This window comes from Haliaeetus albicilla, chromosome Z, assembly GCF_947461875.1.
Source record: "Haliaeetus albicilla chromosome Z, bHalAlb1.1, whole genome shotgun sequence".
Lineage (NCBI taxonomy): Eukaryota > Metazoa > Chordata > Aves > Accipitriformes > Accipitridae > Haliaeetus > Haliaeetus albicilla.
Genome location: NC_091516.1, coordinates 6,073,996 through 6,099,839, shown reverse-complemented (window position 1 = coordinate 6,099,839; position 25,844 = coordinate 6,073,996). Strand labels below are relative to the sequence as shown.

The following is a 25,844-nucleotide window of genomic DNA, read 5'->3' as shown; positions in this document are numbered from 1 at the left end:
ACTCACCTGAGTAGGACTGCTCACAACTGGTAATCAAACACTTGATGAAATAACTTGCCAATTTGAGGATTTTAATCTCTACCTTCAGCTTTGCATCTGTAGAGCTGGGAAAATAATACTTATTAAACTCAAAAGGATATATGACATTTCCTTCATTAATACCTCTAATGTCAGATGGTATTCTTGCACAAAAGCCTTCTAGAATCCAATAATTCTCTTTGAGAAAGAGATCTGGTGTCCCTATCATAATTTGTATCAATCTAGAGTTTATTTGTGCCTGCATAAGTGATTCCTGAAGTAGATGTGCCCTTAAAATGAAAGAAAGCCATATAGGAGTAAATAAACTAAATTTGCTGAACTCATAATGCTCATGGGTTATGTGTTTACAAAAAAGAAAAAAATGCCAAGATCTGAATTTTAATTTTATTGAATACATGGTTTGAATGTATTGCCTTCTCTCTAATTATGGTATGTGATTCTAGATATTCTGTTAGCTGCATAGTAGATCCTGTAACCGAGTATGAGGATGGTGAATGTTACCATGTTGTTTTATTAGCCATGCTTTCAGGGAATGTCATGATGATGATTTGCAATTGGTAGTGGTGCTGTTGAACTAGCATGAATAGTGAAGTGATTTGCGTTTGGCAGTGGCATTCTTAAATGAGCATGAATCATAAAAACTCGCTCACGTTGAAGCTTTTTCAGATTAAGGTGGGTCTGAAAGGCAGTATTATAGTATTCTATTAACACCTGGTGTTAAAAGTACTATTTGCAAAATACTTTTTTTTTTTTTTTTAACCTCTAGACTGTGTCCCAAAATATGGGCTTTATGGAATGAGAGATTTCAGCTGACTTCTGAAATGAATGGGAATCACTGGAGATAAACAAGTAGCTGTAATGGAAGGTGGAGTTCTCATACAGTAATGCCTCGTATCAGCCTCTTGCAATTTCCAACAAACAAAATTAATCTGAAACTAATCATGATCTGAACTTTCTGCTTTGAGTTCTATGTCTTCCTCTCTGTATTGACATGTTCCTAATGGAGCATGTCTGTCTTTTGCTGCCTGCTGCCTCTATCCTTCACCATTTCTTCACCTGTTCCTACCTTCCTGGGCTCTTTTTTGAGCTGAATTAGCAAAGAGAAAACATTATAAAAACACCAACTGTGTAGTCCCCTTAGCTCTTCTAACTTCCATTTCTGCTGGCCAAACTTGACTTAATTTTGATATATGCCCATGACCGGAGCTCCAATCACCATGTGTCTGTGGAGCGCTTCAGTCCTGTAGCATTTGCCTTTGTCCATGAGTCACATGGACAATTCTACTGCTACAGTGAAGTTTGAATAGCAAATGAAGCAGACTGAGCTCATGGCCAGTGAACACAAAGACAATTTGCCCCACTTGTTCCAGCTGGCCAGTCAAAACAAAGAAGGTCATCCTTTACCCCTGGAGTCTGGAGTAAACTTTTTCCTGTTTGACTGCTGCAGATATGACAAATTCTCATCCTTCATCCCATCTGCAGCTGGATATTCAATTGTCACTGGCAGCCAAAGGTGGGCTGGCAGCTCTCCAAGTCAAAGCTCTACCCTGCACATGTATTTTAGACATGTTCAGTCAAAAGTTTGCTATGATTCTGAGTTTGAACTTAAATCAGGAAGGAAGTAACAGGGTTTTCTGGTAAAGACTGATCAAGAAGCTGGGCATAACTGTACAGCTGCAATACACCAATACTCTGCATACAATTTAATTATCATAATCTGTAGCAATAACCTTTAAGATAGTGCATTTTTTTGATTGAAAGCTAATGTCAAAAAATCAGTTTCTCAGTGATCAGAACAGAACGAAGCAGACTCTCCAAAACTCAGAATATAATGAAATTATTGAAAATTAATTGTCACACAATTACATGTGGGATACTTTTGCAGTGCAGACAACTCTGAAAAGTGGAGCACTCCTAAAGGTAAAGAAGAGCAGTCACACTAGTGCTGTCAAACATCTCAGCTGTGTATGGCTTTAGGGCAAGTTTCAAAAGCACAGGTGTCACTATGTCCAGTTGCAGGTTGGCAGTAATTAGGAGCTGGCCTAACTGCTTACTTGCCATTAAAATCTATGCCTTTGTCATTAATTCTTAATAGGGTCAGTAAGTTGTTTTGGTCTGTCAGACCAGGTTCTGCTCTCAGCAGTAATATTAATGAACTACAGTTTTGTAAATGTCATGGGAGAGTGTGGCTGTCCAGACTCTGCTGCCCCTCTGCTAACTTGCAGCTCAGTCCTAGGGAATGACCCACCGTTAGTTTTCCAAAGGGACCAATTTTTTTTTCTACAGTTCTATAGTTTAAAAAATTGTATTTGTACTAGTCTAATGGATTTGTTAAATTGTCTCCATACCATGGATCTGTAAGAGCAAATGTGCTCTAATACATTTTTAATTAGTTGGTGAAAATTAAATGATTCATTTGAGATTATCTTTTGCAAAGCAGATGAAATTAGGACAGGAATAATCAAACATTAATTATTGAAAAAGATTTTACTGGTAAGCTGTCTGCTAAACATGTTATACTGCAGATGTGTGATAGGGAAAATAAAACTTCCCTTTCTGTAACTGCAACTCCAAAACAGGTAAACTGTACCTAAATCACTTGCCATATAGTCCTTAAACATAACCTGCAGGTGAGCTTTGCAAAGCAAATCCCATCTTCTTCCTGTGAACTGTGTTTTTTAGAATTGCGGGAAACCTCCTTATCAACATTGAATTAACAGAGGTGCAAAATGCTTGTTCCATATATTTTTTTTTTGTGGTACTGCTTTAAGGAGTAGATAGCTTTTACTTGCCTTACTTGTGTACAGAAACACAGTAGTTCAAGATTTATTTAATATATATCTAACATTATAGCGCTATAAAACTGAGTAGGTTATAGAGGGTCGTAGTTCTCTTTTACGGTACAAGATTTGTGGCAAACCTCCTTTTATTGCAAATACTGACAATAGATTTTAGTTTTGGGGTTGTCACCTTGTTGATTCCCTTTGCTTTCATCTCAACTTTCCTGCTGTTGGTAGTTGGCTGTCAGTGCAGCTCTACGTTGTTGGTTTTCAAAAATCGTCTGAGGAAAGACAGTATGTTTTGCTTGATTAGTACATGAGGAATCATAGCACACAAACATCGGCAAGGGATTCAAGAAGTTAAGGGTGTAAATGTCAAATACGAAGATTTTCTTCTGAGAAAAAAATCTCCTGCTGTCCAGTAGGACAGCCACATAAAAAGAATTCAAGTATGAGCAATCCGGCTAAAACAGTCACAGAGAATTTAAAGTGTTTTCTGAACTGAAAACTGTTGTACTGAATAGCCAGAGAGCTGAGCCATCCCCAGGTGGACTTGGAAGCATCCAACCCAAATATGAAAAGGAGAATTAGCTTCCAAAATAAATTATTAGGAGTAGACATTTGTAGTAGGCAAAGCCAAATATGTTTTCCCTCTTCTGCTTTTATATCAACAGATGATGGAAATTACCTAGTTTATACTGAAAATGTTGGAATGTGATAGTTGAGCAGAGTTGTCGCACCTGTGTTATGCTTTCCTGGTTGTCTAGACATTCCAGCCTCCGTTCATTCCTGCAGATCTGAATCCATCACCTGTGCTTAATACTTACATCTGTTGAAAAAAAGTAAATACTCCTCCAAATGGTGTGTCATGTACATGCTCTTCTAACTTCAAACAGGCCTTTAATTCTCTTGGGTTATGTGAAGTATATTGGTGTCAAGATAGAAAGATTACTTTTAAGAAACCAGGTGTTCATTCTCTCTCTCTCTCTCTCTCCCCCTTTTTTTTTTTTTTTTTTTTTTTTTTAGTAGACCTACCCATACATCAGAGTGAGGAATCGTGTATTTTTTAGTATGGTACTGCAAGTTTTTCAAACATATCTATGAAGGATGCTATCCAATTTGCTGTAATGATTGTCCATTTGAATGTCCTTCTTTGTTGCAATATGGCTTGCAACAGCTAATGCAATTTCCTTCTCTTGAAAATGAATCTTATTCCATCTTCAAAAAGATAAATTTATTCTTTGTACTTGAGACACTGATACCACAGTTCATTCCTCTTTTCCATACCTCAGTCATCTGTCATCTTTCCAAAGCTTCAAAACTCTCAAGAGAGTACAATGCACGTCAGATGTGAGAAGAGTGCTGTCTCAGTAAGATTGACCTGATCGGGAAAATTCCCTTCTTTTCTTCTCCTCCCCTTTCACCCGAAATGACTCCTTCAGGAAACATCTAATCCTTCTGTAGCTCAGTGGATCAAAGTGCTGTATTGTTGGATCTTAATCACATATGAATGGCTCCAGAAGGGATCAGAGCTCTCTTTGTTCATTAGAGGCTTCTAGGCCAAAACCAGTGCCAGCAGCCATAAAGGAAATATGTAAACCTCTTTTTGGTCATTCAGTGAACCGTGTCACTCTAGGCTTGACCTCCACTTCTTTGCACAAACTTCCTTCTGCAGGAAGGTGGCCTAGATCATGGTCCTAAAATATACTAATACTAGCAATTGTACGGAAAGGGATTTTTTTTGCTTTTCTTCAGTTTGATGTCACTCTACTAATTTTTCTCCTCACAGTTTCCTGCTTCTGAATATCCTCAGGTTTAAGTACAAACTAGGATTCAAAATGTTCCAGATTTATCTGTATCACATAAAGCCATGGTCTATATCACTGTGGTATCACAGTGTCTTGCAATCTCTAGTGGTTTTTTTTTTAAAAAAAAAGTAAAAAATCTCAGAAACCACTGCTAGCTGGGAGACGTGTTGTTGCCCTCTACTCTTGCCTATGATTTGGAAGGGTGCCTGTTGTGAGGTTAGTAGCATGCAGCCAAGCCCAGTGCTCTATGGAGACGTCTGAACAGTAGCTCCAGTTTCTACCAGTATAAAGAAATAGCTTTAAAATATGTTTGAATGGGCAATGAGTAATTAAATTAAATTGTACTATTCCCTCACAAAGAATACTTATAAGAAGGAATCTATTGTGCCTGTTATGTTGTTATTTCCAACAGACAACTCCTGTTATACGGTCTCTCCCTTCTCCTCACTTTTCCATGCAGTTAGTCATTCACTTGTATATATTGTTCAGTTTGCACAGGTGTGTGATTACAAATGAACTTGAGTCTAACTTGCAGCGGTAAACATCTGCTATGCACAAGCATGTGCCAATATCAAAGCGTAAGACTATAGGCATTTTTTTTCTTCCTGTAAAATGGGTTTCTGTTGCACTGGATGTGTACGTATCTCCTCAGATTCAGACTGGTAATGGGTAGATGAACTGTTTGTGAAAAAAAATTACCTGACCAAGTGTTTTTGCTTCTTTATAGCCCCTCAAGATGTCAGGAGTGCTCAATGAGGCAAAACAGTATTGGATATGACATTAACAAGACATTGTATTTGTCCTTTTGCTTCTGTTGGTTATTTTTGTGCAGCCATTTTAATGATAATGTCACTTTACTTTTCTATATGATACAGATTGAGATTTCTTCTTGCATGTAGACTAATGTATAGTTGATAGCTAAAGTGCAGTCCTGTATCTTTCTTATACTGTTGTATCAAGCATAAATTACATAACTGATAATAAACTTACTGTCATTTCTGAATGTTAGTAGTGAAAGGAAGATAGAGAATGAGAAGTTGCATGTCACCCAGGGTATTTGTGCACAAACACAAGTGTTGTTTATTGGGTTATCTGTCTGTTACTGCCATGCTTTAAAATGTCATCCAGGGAAGAAGGAAAAACAAACAACTTAGCTGATCAATCATATACTGTGGGTAATGAAAAGCAAATAATTGAACTGTTTGTGTTCACCCTTTAGGTTAGAAAATTCATTGTGCAAAATAAATGACTGAGTGTGTTCACAGAAATAAGGATTGGTTTTTGTATCACCTGTAAGCATACAGGCTATATTAGTAGAACAATATAACTTCAAATATGGTTTAATGGTTTTTTTTATCTTCATATACTGTATCCATAAATACAGACAAGGCTAAAAGGGAAGGAATTTAGTGTTTTAACTAATACTTACGGTAAAAGTCACAAAATTCACATGTTAAGCTTTAATTAAAAAATGGAATATGCAAATCCTACTAAAAGTGTTATGGTGTTGCATTTGTTTTGTATAAAATAAGCAGAACTGGTCTCTTCCCTCCCCCAAGAATAGCTGAAGATCCAATCAGACCATCAGCTAGTGAACTTTTTTTATAGAATCCAGTTGTACTTGTTTGTTCTGCATTTGTCTTTAATCTAAACCCAGTTGATTGCATTTATGCCTTATTTTTACTGATAGATCCTGTTAATACATTTTAACTCTTACCCAGGGATAAATGAACAATTTTTGTTTCCTGAGACAAATGTCACTGTTTCACCTTGATTTTTCTGAGCACTGTCCACTTTTCAGTATATTCTGCTTCAAGCATTGTCAAGTCCATTTGCAGATTTGTGCTTTCTAGTTGGCAAACATCAAGCTGATACACTACCAGCTGGGCTGCAATTTTTTTCATTTAATATGATGTAATTTCTGCAGTGATGGATTAGACATCTTTAGAAGCAGGATGTTTTATTGCTTGTAAGTCATCTAAAGCCATTTTATGTGGTTGATCTCTTCACACCTCTCTCTACTTCCCCTCTCCAATTCCTGCTGCACTGCCTGTGGTCTGACTGACATGATGATGACACTGTCCTTCCTATTAATCTGTCTACAGCTGGGCTTATAAAAGAGCATGGCTGGTGGCACTCTTCACTGGATGTTAACTGCTGTACAGTGTGCAAATACTTCTTTACTGAAGGTCTGAGAATTTGATTCTTCTCCAAAACAGTTTTGCAGAGGCAGGATACTGTATTTTCCAGCTTTTCTGGAGCAATGTATCGAACACTTTATTTGTTGTATTGCTTTTAAAAAAACCCTATTCTTAGTACTTCATCTTGTAATGAGGTAATTTCTTTTTTGAGAGGATAATTGGAAGTGTTCCATTAGTAAGATTCCAATTTTAGCTGTTACCAAGTAGACTTTTTTTGGTTTAAGTCACTAAAGCATCTGTGAATTATTAGCAACGTACCATTAGCACACTGATTTGTTATAAACCAATAGAACCATTTCCAGTTATGGAAGCAAACACAAAACATTACTTTGCAAATTCTAGTCTGTTCAGTAACCCTGGCATCGTCTATCTGTGTGTATTTATAGGACCATGCTAAACATTCAGATCTAAAATATTACTGAAGAACGTATTTTTAGCTTTGTTTTTTTAATGTGTTCAACTCCGTGACCTCCTTGCAATAGTCTCTTCCTTTTCTTTGAAGTCTGGACAACTGTAAAGTTGAAAACTGAGTCCCTGAGCTGGAGATTGAGGAGTATTCAGTAGCCTGTTGCTAGTTATCCCCTTTTCATGCCACCCGCTCCCTAAAAGGCAAAACAAAATAATACTAAATCTAACTGGAAGTGTCAGGTGTAAATCACAATATAGTGCTACTTTCAGACTACAGAAAAATAGCAGCTCAGATTTATTTTTGGTGCTTATGGCTGGAAGATGTTCTATTTGTTGTTTTATTGTCTTTGTACTACTTTGGAGCTGTACAGGCTGTGGTGGACTAACACTAGATCCTATACTGTACATCCTGGCATAGAAATGGCAGAATAGTTTAATTGTATTAAACCTTTCAGTTACTGCACTACAAATGACTATTTGTTTTTGATGAGTTTCTCATTCAAGTAACCCTCGACCTCATAAAATACTAAACTCATACTGAAACCTACGCTTTATAATGCCAGATTTTTTTCCCATTTTCAGTTTACGCAGTTAACTTGTATCAAGTTTAAAAATAATGCTTTAAAAGAATCAATTTCATGGTGAATGCATCTAGTCAAACAAGTCATTTAAACAACATCTTACTCGTGTGTAGCAGACCATTTTACAAGTAACTGAGAGTTTTACAAGCCTGTGTTTCAGACAGGATAATTGGCTGTTTCTTATATGTGAGTTTGGGACTTAAACTCATTAACTTCAATATACAGAACCTTTCCTGGCCTGGTGTGGAGTACTTAGTTAAGGTCTTTTTAGCTGTAGTCATATTTAATAGTTCATTACCAAGAAGTGGTAAAATGGTGCAAATTTCAATTATGTTCTCAAAAAGCTAGTAATACACACTAATTACTTTTTAGCTTGTCACTAGTCGTCAGTAAACTTGTGGTGATTTCTAACGTAAAGAAAACTCAATTAGTAATTGCAAATGTGCAGAATTAAGACTTATCTTGAGGACCAGAACCCCAGAATTTAAAGATGTGATTATACCTTCATTAGACTACAATTTTGAATAGGTAGGTTACTCTGTGAGTGGGGTGTGCTTAGAAAAATCTGTTGCATTAAGATATTTTAGTCAACTGATATTAATCTTCTCATCCTCTTAAAAAATTAATGTCAGCTATATATTTGCTGTATATGATTTCCTTTCCAGTGAGAAGCTTACCTGAGGTGTAACACTAGGATGTGTTGGTAAAACTGTGAGTCATATTCAAGAGGTAGAGGGAAGGAGCTGCCTGTCAGCTTGCAGAAGCTGGGTTTCCTTTTCTGCTGGAATCACTTGACAAATACCTGCTTTTGTTTTTCATTGATACAATCATGAGAATTGGGGCATCACCAGGACATAATCTACCTGCCTTCAGGTGCTTTTCTTCAGAAATAATCTGGCTTTCCAGTGACACTGTAAAGGCACTCTACAGTCGTAGGTGTACAAAGGCAAGCCTTAATTCACGTAATCAAAGTAACAATAGCTTTATTACAGATCTTGTTTTAAGCACCTTCAATATTAATATCAGTAGCCCTCCTTCAAGGAGGCCATAAATTTTATAGATGCTGTCTGTCTGCCCTAGAATTCAGGCATTCTTTGGAGAAGAGTGTGGTTGCTTTCAGTATGGGCTTTTTTTTATGTAAAGGTTGATATCCTTCCTGCCTGAGATATCAGTGGATCTTTCTTCTTTTATGTATATGCAACTCTTGATCTACTGCCTATTATTTCATCTTTTTCCTTGAAGTGTGGGTCAGGATAATGTAGGCCAAGTGGTATCTTGATGTGGTAAGTGAAGAATATTTATTACTTTTTTGCTTGTCCCTTCCCATGGGACCTTTTCACTAAAAGACTTCTCAGGTAGAACTCCCTGCTGCAGCCTATGGTAATGGAAGGAATAATGCTGGAGCTTGGAAAAAGAGAGATTCTAGCCTATTACCTTTAAGTTCAAGAGTCAAAAGAACCATACAGTTCTTCAGCATCTCATTGTATTCACCGATCTTCTCAAAATCCTTCTGGTCATTCCGGGCTTTTCCAGCATCATTGCTGCAAACCTCTGCATTAGTTCACTAATGTTGCTTCCCAGTACTGGAAATAGTTCAGTTATCTGGCTTAAAGCATCCTCTCTCAGTGTACTAAGTGCTCCCTTTTTTCCATATCTATGATTGCTCAGGCATATCCTAGCATTTTAGAGGTAGTGGCAAACTGGTTTTTTACATGGGGGTTCTCTGTGCCCCTGTGTACAGAACCGTGTCTGATTTTAGCTGTGTAATTCTCCTCTTGGTATCCTTGTGCTTTATGAAGGGATCTGGAAGCTGTGAGGGGCCTTACTCAAGCAAGGTCCTACTCACAGAGCATGAAGGGATTCTGCCATATTTCTAGGTGGAAAGTTATTAAATATCAAGAAATGGAGATGAGTCTGGAGCTGCCTGGAATACTAGTTATAAGCGGTGGCCTCCTTTGAGTTTGGAAGCATTCATTGGTGCTTCCAGAGGCCTGGACATAGCAAACCTAAAGCACAGATTTGCCTCTTCTAACAGCAGGGCAAGGAGAAAATCTCAAAAGCAGCTCCTGCAGAAGTCCCTGGCACTGGAGGAACTGGGGGGGGGTCGCAGAGCCTGTGGCGTTCTGGCAGCCAGGAACTGAAGCTGGCAGTGGCAGGGTCTCTGGGAGCACTTTTTGCTTCAGAAGTATTGCATGTTAACTTTTTCCAAGATGGATTTATTTCACAGTTTCTGCTTTCGAAGCATAAATGGTTAATTGCATTTAGTTCTGGGCTTGCATTCCATCTGTGTGGACTTTGCATAACTAATAGTACTCCCATCAGCAAAGGACCTGAAGGGAGGTTGAAACCATCCTATGTTTATACACTCTGCTCTGTACCTGGTATGGAACAAGTGAAATAGGCATGACCGCTGCCTGATCTTCTGTGCATGAGAGCACACATCTTGTAGAACTGCAGCTACTGCTGAATAAATGGCTTTTCTTTTGTGTTCATACTGGCTGTTGGCTTGGAACGGTTTCAGCAGTGTAAATGTGGGGAGCCAGCCACAAAGCCCTTAGAAATCCTGTTCTTTGCTATTGATACAAGAATACATGTCCATACAGTGTTTTGGTGCTTTGCAGACTTGGGCACGGTGTACAGATGTTATTTATTCAAGCGCTAGATGTATATACATGTTCAGGCAAATGCAGATGAATCATCACATATGCACCTCTCCAGAAAATACTGTTTAACTGTTATCTGAAGAGAAAACATGCCATTTGCAGAAGGGATGTCATAATAAGGATTGATCTTTGGACTTCTCATTATCTAAAAGTTATTTTGACATTCAACATCACAGGTAAACTTTTTTTTTTCGGGGGGGGGTGGGGTGGGGTGTAAAACTCAGCACTTGTGTACCAGTGTCTTAGATTTTGTTACTAGTTGAAACCACAGTCTCTAGTTAAATCTAGCATATTTTGCTGCTGAAATCCATGTACTCTGTTGTATTATATTCTGAAGTGAAGTGAATATCTGCAGTCTACTGGGAAAAAAAAATACTATGAAAACTCTGCAAGGCTCTGAAGGATACCTATTTAAAAGTCTTTAGTGTTGAGTTTCTACTAGTTATTTGTATCCTTGAGTTATTCACCTGAAGATGTAACGAACAAACGTGAGTGAGAGAAGGTAGAGGAGATGAGTGGTGGTATAGTAAAACTTATTAAAAAGTTTCTTGTTAAATTATCTTTGGATATGCTCCTTTTTTTTTTTTTTTTTTAAACAGATTAGGGCAATGATAGTAATTTAAACAAATTATCCTAAGTTTAAATTTGACTTCAATCAGTTATTTTTGTTATATCTTAAGAATATATTTGGATATGCTGAGAACACACTTACATAGAAAATTGTTCTTATATGCAGTAAATTTACATTTTTGTGTCTTTGTAGTACATGGGGAAAAAAATGTGAATTTTGGATGTCCTCCAAATAGCTGACTTAAGGGCTAATTTTCACCATTACTCTTTAGGATTTTATATTCTAACACTTGAACTGTAAGTATGTAGCTATCAGTATCTGTTGGAACCCAAAGTACTTCAGAAAACACAGTGGGTAAGAGAGGAAGTAATAGGAGCAGTAACTTAAAGGGGTAGTTGTAGTCTTCTATTAAATGTGATGTCCGATTTCAACTTCTGATTAATTCTTTGGAATAAATTAAAGAATTAAAGCTGTAGATGCTAAAAGAAAATACTTTACTGTGCTTTCATTGCACACATTTTTGTACAACGCCTCCTTTTCTGTTCTTGTTTTACTTGTCGCTCAAGAAGGGATGCTGTTTTGCTCACTCAGGGGTTGATATTGTGAGCTCTTGTCTTGTTTGTCCAGCCCAGCACTGGTTGCATGAATCTTCATCTGGAAGTCTGGTTTTCTCTGTATAGATATGCTGCTGCTGTTCTCATGTTATGTCTTCCAGTTGTAGGAAAAGCACATGCTTATATAAACAGAATATGCTGGGAGAATGAGACACGGAAGGCAAAGCATAGGTGTATGTTTTTGGCAGCTACCTGATTGTTATTATTTCTTTTGAACAAATTAACAGAATGTAACCAAAGAAATCTAATATGCTGTGGTATGTTGTTGTGTGGTAAAGACTTGCATGAAAAGAGCTGATAGATGCTAGTAGCTCCTAAAAGTCTATCTTTGCTTCCATCCACATATATGCAAATCTCAGTAGTACTTCTGCACCCTCAGCAGTCTTCTGTCCTCACTCTCATCCCTCTTATTTGTCCCAGGCCCAGACCCATTATAACATGACCATATGTATCTGTATAAAAAAACACTTAATCCATTTAAAAAAATTCCCACTCTCTTCATCCTGATAGATGATGCAATATTTTATATTTTACAGTAAGCTCCCCTCTGTATTCATCTTCCAGCTCTCTAGCTCACACCCCTTTTTCTTGTCTCACACTTGCATTTGCCAGTACTATGTGCTCTCTGTTTGGAACAGCGTGTCTGTGCTGATTTGCCAGGCATCCTATTTCTTCATTCAGAACAGTTAGGTATCTTCTTTAAAATACATTTCTTTCAGCAATCACTTGCAATCCGAAAAGTGTAGCGTCTTGTGGCCACTGGAGATAACAATGATGGAAAAGTGCATCTGTTCTACAAAGCACCATGTAAATTATTTTGTGGAATATGTATATAAGTGACTGTACTCCTCTTTATAAAGACTTACTGGCCAAAAATATTGGCCAGGTCTGTTGCAAAGCTAAGTAGAAAGTTCAGTTGGATGCTTTTCAGGTAATCTTTTGTGAAAAGCAAAATTTAAAAAAAAAAAAGAAAAGAAAAGAAAAAGATTGGAAAGCTGTACAAACTAGAAATACTAATTCATAAATCATTCACCACTACCTGTGAGGAGTTGTACAAAAAGGCCTCTGATGGTTTTGAAATCTTGTGTAGAGAAATAGCTTACCTTGCCGTCACACAGAAATGCTGAAGACCATCGTCTTGGGTTTTCTTTTGGTTTTACTTCAGCAGGTCATAATTTAAAAACCAGAAAAAAGCAGCTCAGTTACATAATTCTGATTATCATAATATGTACTTAGTTGATTCATTGCAAGTTTTTAACATTGCACGTAGAGACTTTGAATTCAGCAGCACATAGAAGTCAGCTGTCAATGAAATACCTAGCTTCAAAGAACTAGAATTTAAGACCATTTCTATGGCTGATAGTGTTGTTTAACCTCAACTGGCATTCCTGGGAATAGCCCTGTGCATAGGTTGCTCCAGACCACAGCATATCACCACCCCTTCGCATCAGCTGAGACGCTTTCATTCCCTTCCCTGCTGTGTAAGGGGTGTTCCATATGGAGTCAATAAATACGAGGAATAGGTGTTTTAGGAGGAGTGCTTATGAGACATGGGTGCATTACAAGGATCCCTCTAGACATGGATGAGATCACTGTTAAGAAGAAGCATATGAGCAGGCACACGTGAAGTATCTTTTCAGGAGGATATGAAGTGTCTCTGTAGGAAGAATAAACGTTACGAAGCTTCTGCTGACAGTTTTGCATGTTAGAGCAGCTGTTCTGGTCAGACAAGAGGTCCTTTTTAGCCAAGTGGGGTGTCAGATAAAGAGGCTTCTAGCAGATTTTTAGGGAAAAGCATGAAAGTGTTAACTCCTGTACAAGAGTGGATTGAGATAGTTGATTTAAGATGAAGTGGCTACTGATCCATTCCACCCACTCTTATAAATCACTATACTCGGAACAGGACCAGCAGAAAAGCGTGCGTAGCAGCTCAAGAGGCTGTGCAGTTTGCAGTCCAGCATGCTAACGTATACTAGAGTGGACTTCATTATACTTTTTAGCAGCAGTGGTGATATAAGCAATGGGTTGCACTCTATGGTTAGTAGGTCAACATTTGTGGTTTCTATTTAATTTGCCAGAGTTTCCTTTCTTTTGTTTTCTGTTTTCCTTTTTTAGATACAATTTCTTTTACCTCTAATACCATCCTTTTCCTTATTGCAACTGTTGAAAGCTTTTTTTGTGTCTTTTAAAGTCTTCTGTAGCAGTATAAATATACTCTGAGCCTCTAATTATGGTATTTTTTTCTATGCCACCTGCAAGCATTTTACCTTTTTAGCTGCACAGTTGATTTTCTTTTAAGTTACTCATTTTATGTAGTTTCCCTTTTTAAAACGTAATGCTATGTGACGGACTTTTGGTTTTTTCTCTTCACCAAAGATACTGAATTTGCACATGCTTTAGTCACTGTTATAGGCAGCTTGTCTGTTGTTCATGGACTTGGCAATCAAAATTGCCTTTCTCTCCTGCATCTTCTAAACAATTGTTCCAAAAGGCAGATTTTTATGATGTCTGAAAAGGTAGTCTCAGCATCACAGCTCAATGAAACTTTCACCATGTAAATATGGGGAACGCCAGTCTCCCATTATTACTGCATGTCTTGTTCATGCAGATTACAAATAGATGAATGAACGATTTTGTGTGGTTAATACATGGATTCAGCAAATTAGGTAGTTTTAGTTTAATTCATACCTCCACCAGTCACCCTTTTGCAGTAATACTTGATTAATCCTATAAAAGTCTTTGCAATTTAGACTAGTGGGGACACTGATGTGACTGTGCAGCATTTGATTAGATATAATGTACATGTGTTGTTACATATTTTTTTTTCCCCAATGAAATTGTTCAGTAAAACAGCAATGGATGAAAAAATATTTTATCCATTAAATTCTCCAAATACAGCCTGGTATTGCAAGTGACTACCTGAATTTTGTATTTGTTTACAACAGATTAATCAGAGTGGGTTGGAAGCCTTTTTGTGTTGGTGAAATTTGGTATTAAAATTTTGAATTTGAATTAAAAATAATACTTTCAATCAACTTTCTTTCATGTTGAGTAATAGATAGAAATGACTCTGTATTCATATATTACAGTATCTTAAGTTTTCCTCTACGTCTTACGTTCATGTGTGTTGTGAACTGGCTAGATGAGGTTCAGTAATAGAACATACAAAAGCTTTCAGCAGGGCCTGGTTACTCAGCTTATGTGTATCAATTTAGTAGCATCAGTTCCACACTGCTATGCTAATTTACACCAGGTGAGGTTCTGGGCACCAATCCTTTTATTGTCTCTTGACTTTTCTAGCATGTAGGTTAAGCAACATTTGATAACCATATGCTTAGTGTATTGTGCCAGTAGAATAGGACTTAGAAGGTGGAGTGTGGGAAGAGTGGGAATAATTGCAGGCGTGTATTGTTAGATTTTATTGACTTCAGAATGTGGCATAAATACAATGTCAGCTTCTCTATAAGACAGGGCCCCCATGTGGAGTCAAGACATACAGTGAGATCCTGTAAAATAGTAAAGAAATCTTAAAATTATGTGGATTTAATTGATTGTATTTTCTTCTAAGGTTGTGTCTTAAAAATGTAGCAATCCCAAAGTAAACACTTAAAGATCCAAAGCCAGTATGTAAATGCACATCTAATGTGTCAGACATCTGAGGCACGTTTGAGTCTTTATAGTTTGCTCCAGCATCCATGAACAGACAGAAAGCTTTTCACCATTTATGCAAGAGACAAAAGAGCTTCTTTTAGGAACTCACCTCTTTTGTGCTACTGCGATTGAAGAGAGCTGTAAAACAGTTACTGCTGATTATCTGATTATGCCAGAACTACCTAGGTGAGTGAGTATTTGGATACTTTCAGCTTCCTTTGGATATTTTGGTGATTAGTGTGCATCTTCTTAGGAAATCTGGTAGGGAATGAGTGTGAATGATGGTCATCAGGCCAGAAAGCAACTAGAGAAATGAAAGTGGATGGAGAGCTGAGAGCATTCTAGTGGAAAAAACTGTATAAACAGTGTTGGGCATCTGATTGTGTCAGTCTAGTTTCATGTAGTTGTTTCATCTGTGGCATGTAAAAAAGCCGTTCCTTCTTAAGTTTAAAAAAACTTACTTGTTTTTAGAACTGAATGACATCTTCTGAGTTAAATGGGGGAGAAGTTATAGTAAATTGGAAAATACTTCTGTCTGCAAACTTCTTTCTGGAAGTTTCGAAGTTGTAGAGCCCACTTGCAAAGCTTTAGGCTTTAGCAAACTCCATTGTGGTGTGAAGTTTAAATGAGGAAATACAGTAACATACCACAGAGTGTCCCTTGGGTTGTGGAAAATCAGTTCTGTGCTGCTTCTGGTTTATTTATTTATTATTTGTAAGCCAGTTAGTGTTATTTTTCTGTGTTTGGATTAGAGACAAGTCATCTATCAAATCTTCTTTTCTCTGTAGGTATGAACAAAATAGCTGTTACTTATGTGAATATAAACAGTTGTGCTTTCATGCCATTATCAAAACTTCCCATTTCAAAAGCCACTGCTTAACTATCACTTTAATTTCAGCATCCATCTAGGGCCTATGAATGCAGATACTGTGAACTGTTCCTTAGGTGTGGAAAATGATGACAACACATTGCTGATTTTGTTAAATTTTGCTAACACACTTAGAAATAGGAAAAAATAAATTTTAATCAACATCAGGTATCCAAATAAATAATTTATCTGCAAAATTTTTTTCACTAAATCAGTTGATGCTGTTTTACTGCTAAAATAGAAATTCTATCTTGGCATCTGCAGTCACTGAAATATAGCTTAAAGTCATTGTTTTTCTTGGCTAGAGGCTACCTTGGTAAGTAAGCAATATCGTATTTGCCCACAAATGCACAAGACTCAGTGCTAGTCTGCTTACTGCCATCATTTCCTTACGTGTTTCTAGTTATTTACTGCTTTTAAACCGAAGTACTCTCCTTACAATGTAATGGCCTTTTCCTAACAATTTCTTCATATGGTATAGCCTTAATTCAAGAGGCTATGTAAATAAGATTGCGGACAGCCTTCCGTGAGCTCAAGGGGCTGATGGCAGTAGTCTTCCAGCAGAGGGGGTGTGGTGGACATCCTCTGGGTTGTGGGTCTGAAACATCTCAAATTACTCAGCCATATTTGTCAGCTTAACACCAGCAGGCTACTCTATCAGCTAGCTGCGCTGACACCTTGCTTTGTTATGCTTCTGTGCAGCTTTTACTTCCTTCCCTATTTAGCAGTCAAGGAAGCTGTTGCTGAAATAAGCAAGAGAGCTTTCTTATCCTGCTTCTCCAGTACTGTGATCGTTGCCATTAATTCAATATATTAATGGGGGTAAATTCAATTTGGTGTCACTTCAGCTGCTGGAGACATTGCAATACCTCCCTTATAAAGATTAGTATTTAGGTTCTGATCACATATGACCATGCTAACACATCAGATACTAATATGGCACTGATACAGCAATACTAAAAAGTAGGTATGCTGATATTAAAATACTGGTTGTTGAAGTCCCATTTGTTTCAGCTTGTACGTTTTCTGAAATTTTTTTGAGGGGAAGTGAATGTCAAGTACCACGCTTATTTTTCAAGCGTTTGCGGGTAGTTACTGATACAATTCTGCTTTGTTGGAAATAGATTTTAAAAGGTTTCACCTGTATCTTAGCTGGGGAAGCAGAAGTTCCCATCTCAAAATCACCATTATTTTCTGATATTTGTTACTAAACATTCTGCTTGAAATTCCTTTCTGAAAAATAAGAAAACCTTCCTGCCACACTGTCATGGTTGAATTCTGATTTGTGTCAGTTGATACAACTACAATCGGTTTCTTCTGTTAGAATATATTACTGGTTAAAACTGTTGTATACACACTATAAGAGCTGCATAGAGATGTTGCAGGTTGTTTGGGCTTTGGAAGCCTTTTTTTTGTTTTTTTTTTTTCTTTCTTTCTTTCTGTTTTTTATTCGCCCTGCACATGGAGCCTTACCCAGTGGGGCTCCAGTTGCCTGTCTAGGGCGTCTGCTGCCTACCACAATACGAGTAACTGTTCCTGTTGTGCATATTTGTGGTACAGTCTGTGATAAAGGAAAATTAAGAATATTTGGCAATAATTACAAGGAACAAGAATGTCCAAACTAAGTCAGCACTAAATATTTCTGTTGGCATGTTGACAATAGCAAGTACTGATAGATATAATTTTGGATGTAAAAACTAAATGTCTATTTTGACAAGTTAAACAGGAGTAGACTTTTGGATCAAATACTATCAAAGACTAAAATTTTGATGAAAACAGTAATCTGTGGACCAAAATAACTTGCAGACTGCTGTCTTCTCTCAAGAGGCATCAAAATTATGTTTTGATATTGTACTTGCTATTTTGAAAAGTGATTGGAGTGTACAACTAAATGAAAATCTTTTCTTTCTCAGTCTTTCTGTGGCTCTGTGTTTCTGCCTTGACAGTTGGTGTAATTAGTGTCAGTGGCGATTGGTCTTTCCAAGAAACTGCATCTTCCTCAGTTATTTTGTCAAGGCTTATAATCACCTTAAAATTTTCAGTTCTATATTACATCATATTCTTATGCCTCCTTGCTGCACAGTTGCTGCAGAAGTAAAAATTGAATTAATTTAATTAAAAGGTTTCCTTCTTTATCACTATTATTAGATATTATAGGTAAGCAGCTGGAGTCTGCTGGAACGTGCTGGATTTTGAACTAAGGTGACTGTAGAAAACCATCATGTCTCATGTATAATACTTATTACTATCCCAATCACTTTAGTCTGCTAGCCTCCTATGTTTAATTCCAGAAAAACTATCTGGTTTTGGAAGAATTTTTATTTTTCTAGTGTTCTCAAGGTCATTAAGAAACCCTCTGCTATAGCACACTTTTGGCTGGAATGTTTAGGATTTGTACATTTTCAACAGTTCATTTGTGTAGCTAGAGTAGCCTGCTGACAAATTCTGCATCTTAAGTGTTTACCAATAGGAGTATGATGAAACATACAGCTTTAACATTAAAATACAAATGTAACCTAAAATTTCTTAGTTACTTTTGCTGTTTTGGCTAAGTTTTTGAACACTTGTTTCGTGTGCTTTGCTCTTTGCCTTGAGTCCATATAATTCTTCCCCAGACCTCCCATGCTGTTAAACGTATGGGTAGAATGGTGGCTTCCAAGCAGGTCACTCACCCCTAAAGAAAACACTTTCAGGTCACATCATATAACCTGTATTATAAGAACAGCTGTGGGTAAGATTCTAAAAATGAGTATCCTGATCTTTTTACATGGGGTTTTTTTATGGTTTGGTTTGGTTTGGTTTTTTTTTTAGATGAGAGACAGAGAGTTGTCATTATAATATTAATACATTGGTCTCTTTTTTTTTTCTTACTAGATAAAAAAATATTTTGAACTTGAGCCACTTGCACGTGGAAAGCGCTGGATTCTTAAACCCTGCTCCTTGGATGATATGGAGGCAGTAAAAGACAGTTTCTCCCTGCTAATAAACTTGCTAGAAGAGAGAGACTTCGAACCTTCAAGAATGTGAAACGCAAGAGAGAAGAGTGGTTCTCCAGGCATCACTGTACCTGCACATTCTGCTCACAGCTTAATTATGGTGTGGTATCAAGACTGTACTTTGATATGTTGTTTATACAGTTAGTGCAGAATGTCCTTTTGTTAAAATAAATATTCTGTGAATCAGGTACACAACTATTTCCAGTAAAGTTGTCTACACTACTGAAATAGGGAGTTGCTCTTTGTTTACCACTATTTCTGCACACTGCATGTTGCTTTCTTGTGTTGCGATCATCCTTGATAGGAAACTTTACATGCACAAAAATAACATAATCTGCAAAGGAGGAATTCTATCTGCTACCTTGGTTTTTAAAAAATAACTAAAGTCTTAAGGATTTGTGAGACTAACTTGTATTAGCTTGTTTACTGACTCCACGATATGGAAAGCACAGCCACTGAGAACCTTAATAGGATACCTTAAAGGCAGGCAGTTTCATGTTAATGCAAAGGTTAGTCCTGAAGTTTTTCTGAGTGAAAATACAGTTAAGTTAGTTGATTCTTCTTCTGAAGTCATAGCATAACCTTGTCAAAGGCAGAACTGTTATTTTGCTGGAAGTTTCCTGAAAGGCAAATTAGCAAACAGATGTGTGTGCATAACAGTATTTGGGAAAAATAGGTGACATAAACAGGTGGTCTAAGTAACAAAATTTTTAGAAAACATTCAAAGTTGGATAAAGTAACAATTTTCATTGAAAGTAGTTTTCCGTAAGAGAAGCAAAGCAAATGTCTGTTAATTCAGCTGTAGTTAGAAGTGTGACTGATTTTAAATAAGGATTGCTTCCTTTATCACTCAGTCATAGAGTACTACTGTTATCGTAACATTGCCAAGGCATCTATACCATAATTAAGGGCCTTCCAGTGTTTGTACTATAAGCTTCTCTTTTAAAGGGTTTATAACTTGTTCTTTCAAACTTCCTCTGGGCTGGATGTTACTTAGAAGACAAAAAAGTATTCATTGGGAACAACATTTGTAATACATTTGGAAAAATCCCATTTGGTTCCAGTAACACAGTGTATATTTCCTCTTTCCAAGTTTTCCCAGTTGTAGGTTTGCAGTCTTTTGGCTGCCTTTTGCTGATTTTTTTAAAACCTTATAAACTGATTTTGTCAATTAAAGAAACATGCTGGGTCACTTTTTCACCATTAAGTCAGTCACAACAGGGTATGTGCAGATCAGCCACTGAACTGGTGCACACCTTGAATGTTGTGACTTGTGCATTCAGCTACTCTTGTGCATAAGTGTCTGCAAACACAAACTGTAGTGATGTGTCAGTGGTTCCTCATCGATTCTGCTTGTGTTTTGAAACAGTAACTCCTTTTTTCAAGGCAACATAGCTTTCCACTCCAAGCATTTATTTTTTAAGTTTGAAGGTTATTGTAGTTTCTCACTAGTTTATTTGGGAATAAGAAAACAGCAAGGGTCAGCTTTTAAAGGCATATAAAAGCTATTTCTCTATTACTTGCAATTATACTCTTTGTTAAACAAAATGGTTTTTATAGTTTTTTGTTTACTTTTCATTTTCCATGGATACCTTGCATTGCTCCCTCAGAATTATATCTGTCCAAATGCATGGCCTAATGATCACTGGTTTAACTTCCCTTGTATTATCAGAAAGCGGCTAGGAAAACTGGTAAGCTCCTTGCTTAATTTTGCAATAGAATAGGCAGAAAGCCTGAAGGGCACCTCTTCTTGCTTTTTCTTCTCTTTCCTGTCAGGTCAATTGCCGCACTCCTAATACTCTTGGAAATAGCCAAGAACTGGAATTGTTTATTTCAAAACACAGAGAGGAACCTTGGTTTGGTTCTCTCTGCACAGTTTAGATGGGACCCAACTGCCCATCAGTTTCTCTTGTATGGGTTGAGGAGGCTCCTTTCCCTGGATTTAAAGAGGAACCGAATCTAATTTACAGTTCCAAACTCTCTCTTAGTTGACGTGAGCTTAGAGACTACAGAGTCCCCAGATTTCCGCATGGTCCCCAGATTTCTGTCCTGTTTAGGGACAATGACAAATTAGAAGTGGTGGGGAGGAGTGAGAGGATTATTTCCCACAGAAGGCAGGCAGTTTGGGGAGGCAAAAAGAGGGATTCAGAGCTTTTACTGCTTTGTCATTGAACATTAGTTAGAAGATGAGAGGTAAATTTTTTTTACTGTTTTTCCCCTTCTTTCCCATATTAAAGTTATGGACCAAAAGGTACAGCAAATGAAAATAAGCCCAACTGTATTTCATTCTTAAAAACTTATTTGTACCATCAGTGAGTCTGGTCCAAAAACTTCAGAGTTTCCAAGTTACATTTTGGTCGTGATTTCCCAACTATGCACTGTTGGAAGGTGCTACATGATTAACATGCAAAAGACCCAAGTAGCTGATGAGAACATGGCTTTGGCATATGCCAGTGGCCACTTAGACTAGGACCTTTTGATGCTTAATGCTTTATCTTTAGGAAAATGCCAACTGCACAGGAGCAGTGATTTTTTTTTTTTTTCAGAACTATTTTGAATATGCTTTTTCTTACTAATACAGTGATCATTCCTCACCACAGGTTGAAACAATACCTCATAACTGCTTAGGCTAAGACCAATGCTTAACTTTTCTTTGAATGTAGTTCTTCTGTGGTTTTGTGTTGTGGATGGACTTAATGGATGTGTACCCTTTTAATGTCTGTGAACACCTTCACCTTTTTATGGAGGAATTAAAAATGTTCATAGCAGCTCACGTCACACTTCCTTCTCTAAAGTGTTGTTGAATGCTCTGGCTATGGTAGAATATGTAAGCACCATGCATTTTTTATTCAGATGACCATCTCAACTGTTTCTTTTTTCTTCCTTTTTTTTTTTTTTTAAATCTTCTCACATGTGTTCATCATTTAGGTGAAATAAACTTGGGCACTAGGCTCTACTTTCCATGCAAGTTCATTAAGGAGTGAACATTGTCTTTTTAAAAAAGATACTGTGCTTTAATGTTCTTCAGCCATCTGTTAAATTACTTTGTGTGTGTATGTGTGTGTATGTGTATGTGCCCACATTGGGCTTCTTCTCAGACCTGTGGCTGTCTGCAATGTCTCAGCCGTCAGAATGAAAACATTATCAATCAGTATCCAACAACAGCTGGTTTTGACAAGCCTCTGTCTGCTGCCTAATGCTTTACAACTTGTCAATGAGACCTCTTTGTCTACTTGCTCTGAGCCGGTAATCTTACTACTTCCATGTTGTGTCCTGTACTTGTACTTCTAGCATTTGTATGGAAAAAAAGTTAAATCTTAGTGGGTTTTGATATTCTTTCTTGCTGTATAATGCTCAATGTGTATCTTAGCTTGCCTCTTCAAATGCTCTATACAAAAATCTGTGATGTATTATTTCATTTAAGTTCCTGCATTTCATTATATTTATAGAAGTTGCAGATTTTTGTACTGTATTAGTTAATACAGTTGCCTTTTTGTAATGGCAATTAATTTATATTACAAAATTTTGTATCTTTACTGTAGTCAGAAGTATTAGTTAACTGCCGTATTATCTTGACTTTATACTAAAAATACAGTGTCTATACACAGAAGCTGACCCAGTCAAGTGGACAACTGCTGACATGAGGAACTTCTACTGTTTGTGATTTATACATGATTTCCACTATCAAAAAAAAAAAAAAAAAAAAAGAAAATAAACACTGTGTAGAGTTGAGTTGCTAAGTTTGGATTTCTTGAGCAGTAGCCAGTTTGGGAGTGTGGTGTATTACCTTGATTTGGAATCTTCAAGATAAATTATTTACTCCTAGATGAAAACAAATATTACTGTATAATCATTGCTAAATTATACATAGTTACACATTTACACACACACACACACACACACACACATATATAAAACAAAACTTCCAAAAATTGGCCGATTTATTTCCACAGCAAGATGTTGTTACTCTGGAAATATATCAAACATATTGTGGGATTATTGGTGGAACAGAGATTGGAATAATCATCATACAGTTATTCCATAATGTTAAACTGAGGGACATGTTTATATGACTAGAAGTTATTTTTAAATCAGTGACATGACAAAGACATATACCCAAAAAAAGCTATAGAAGTTGAGCAAAGGAAAATACTGTGGGAAAAATAAAAGCTTGCTGAGACAACTCAATGTTATATGATCAAACACTGTTTGAGTAGAAGAGACTCTCACAATGCAAGTTGTAACAGCTGATGGAAGTACAGCGCTGCTGAGCCAGGCTGGAGTTGCTGGTTCAGCTACTGAGGTATGCTTTTTTAATTTTATTATTTTTAAATCTGCCTCTTACCAAAACTAGGATGGAAATGAAGGATTTGTAAACTCAGAATAATTTTTTAATTCTTTTGTTTCATATAAATAGGAACTGAAAATCTGCTAATCATGGCTCATTTGATAGCTCCTGAAAGAATTTTCATTAGCTCATTAGCCCTTTGACCTAATAGTTCAAACAAATAAAAACATCTGTTTGTGTCAGCTGTAGGGTTAGCCATCCAGGGCCTAGGTTAACATGAGGATGAGGGAGAGTCCCCCATATCCTACATGAAAACAAAAACCATACCGTTTTCAGTATCTGCAGTTGAAAAGAACCCCTGAAATCAAGTAGAGCTGCTGAATTCTGTTACGTGAAGAGACTGAAAAAGATCATTACCCTTCTCAATCCTCAGCCCTCATGGGTGAACTGACTAACTTCGTTGTGTGGGTTGGACTGAAGATCAGGGCTAATTTAACTAGTTCTGAGACATTTATGCCCAATGCTAGCTGCTTATAATGTATTTTAGCTTTTATCACAGCTATATTTAGAGAAGCCAAAGTATGCTGTATATTGCTTGTTCATTCACCAGATTTCATGGGAAAATGTACTATGTGGTATTCTGGTGGGTTTTGGTAGAATATATTCAGGGCAGCCTTGTTTGTGGAGTGTATGTTTGTGCATCAAGCATGTTCAGCAGTTCTATTTATGGTGTCTTATATATGCCTTAATTTTTTAATCACTGAAACTGTCTAGAAAAGGCAGATACTCAAATGTGAATATTGGTGCTAACAGTAGCCTGTGCAGCTCCAGTTATCTGTGGCAGTAAGGTAGGGAGAACAGAAGAGAGATACTTTAATCATCTGGTTGTCAGGTTTACAGTAAATCCAACAAAAGTGTTCAGCAAAAGGTCCTGTGCTGGTTTGGGATGATTATGGAATATTAAGAGTTGATCGTGTGAAGAGAAGGAATGACATAATCTATGGCCAGCCTTATTACTATAATGGGAGTAGAGGGACTCCTTACCTGAAAATAGTCTGGTTTTGGTAAAGACCGTATCTGTAATGAAAAGCTGTTGTATAGTTAATTTCTAAGCACAGAAAAATTTCCTTACACGTGAAAAATCTGTGCATATATTTGAGAGGCTGCCCACATGCTAATAAGTAAGAGGCATGAATTGTACCTATTATGCTTGTGTGCAATATAAGGAAAGCCATTCACAATTAATTTTCTCAATTCTCACTGTTAGATTGTGAGCTAAAACTGACAAGAAATAAAACCAGCAATCACAGCACTTCTTTTTTACCTGTCACCTTGAAATAGCGAAATGCTGTTGTTCATTTTTATTACTATGCCATGTAACTATAATTTATTGCATTTCAGTGTGCACTGGAAAGTATTTGCATGTATTAAGTAAAACAAGACAAAAATAAATCCTTTTGTGGTTTGGCAACTTCCTTGCATGAAGAACAGCCCTCTTTCTAAGGAGACATTTACCATTGGAGTACAGAAGCCTCATATTATAGCTTTATTATAAATTACTGCTAACTGAAATGCTAAATCATGGAAATCCCAAACAAAAGATCTGGTACTGTTTAAATGCATACTCCCAAATATAGTGTGGCAGAGAGAGCAAAATCATGACTTGCATATACATGTTGCAAAACCAAACCAAGCTTAATGGCCAATCACACAGCAAAGTATTTGGTATTTTAACAATGTGACAGTCTTGGATTTGGAAGGTTGATAGATTTTTTCAGGATCAAAAGGGCATTTCGTAAAAAGTTTAATTTTATGGTAGGTTACATTTTGGGCCTGTCAACTTTGACACAGTCCCTTTAAAGCAACAAATCCTGCTGTGTGTTAAGGTTGGCACTCTAAAAATTTCTTCCATAGAAATTAATCCATACTGCATTCTGTTAGCACATGCTAAAATAGTATTTTCTGTCCTGTGTCACCTCATTTACTTGAAAGCACATACCCATCTTCCACTAATACACACCTTGCTATTTTTTGAAACAAAAGGTTCAGCTTCATCTTATAGTAGGCTTTGTGTGCTACCATGTTCACTAGCGTATCCTCAGAGAAGCTTATACACTCAAATTATAGTATTGTTGTATACCCTTCAAAAACCCCATTTCTGCCAGTATTCTTAATGCTTATAAAAACAAATGTCTATTTGCAAAACTGTATCAGAATTATTTTATTACAGCCTTCCCATGTATGGTGTCTTTGTAAGACCTAGAGCTACAAGATGTGAATGAGATTGTACGATTTAAAATGAACCCCAATTAAACTGCAGTATGTGGGAAATTGCTTTTTTTATTTAACAGTGGAATGAACAATGCAATCTCATCA

The 25,844-nt window shown here is 36.9% G+C and overlaps 1 protein-coding gene across 5 annotated transcripts in view; it reads left to right on the top strand.

Annotated features, from left to right (window-relative positions):
• Nucleotides 1–24,939, top strand: part of ARL15 (ARF like GTPase 15) — a 229,789-nt gene extending 204,850 nt beyond the window's left edge. For all 5 annotated transcript variants that reach the window (XM_069776735.1, XM_069776737.1, XM_069776740.1 and 2 more), the window contains one exon: nucleotides 19,059–24,939. In XM_069776735.1, coding sequence (XP_069632836.1) covers nucleotides 19,059–19,211 — 153 coding nt within the window. In that variant the 3' untranslated portion in view covers nucleotides 19,212–24,939. The remainder of the gene's footprint in view (nucleotides 1–19,058) is intronic.
• The last annotated feature ends 905 nt before the right edge of the window (nucleotides 24,940–25,844 follow it).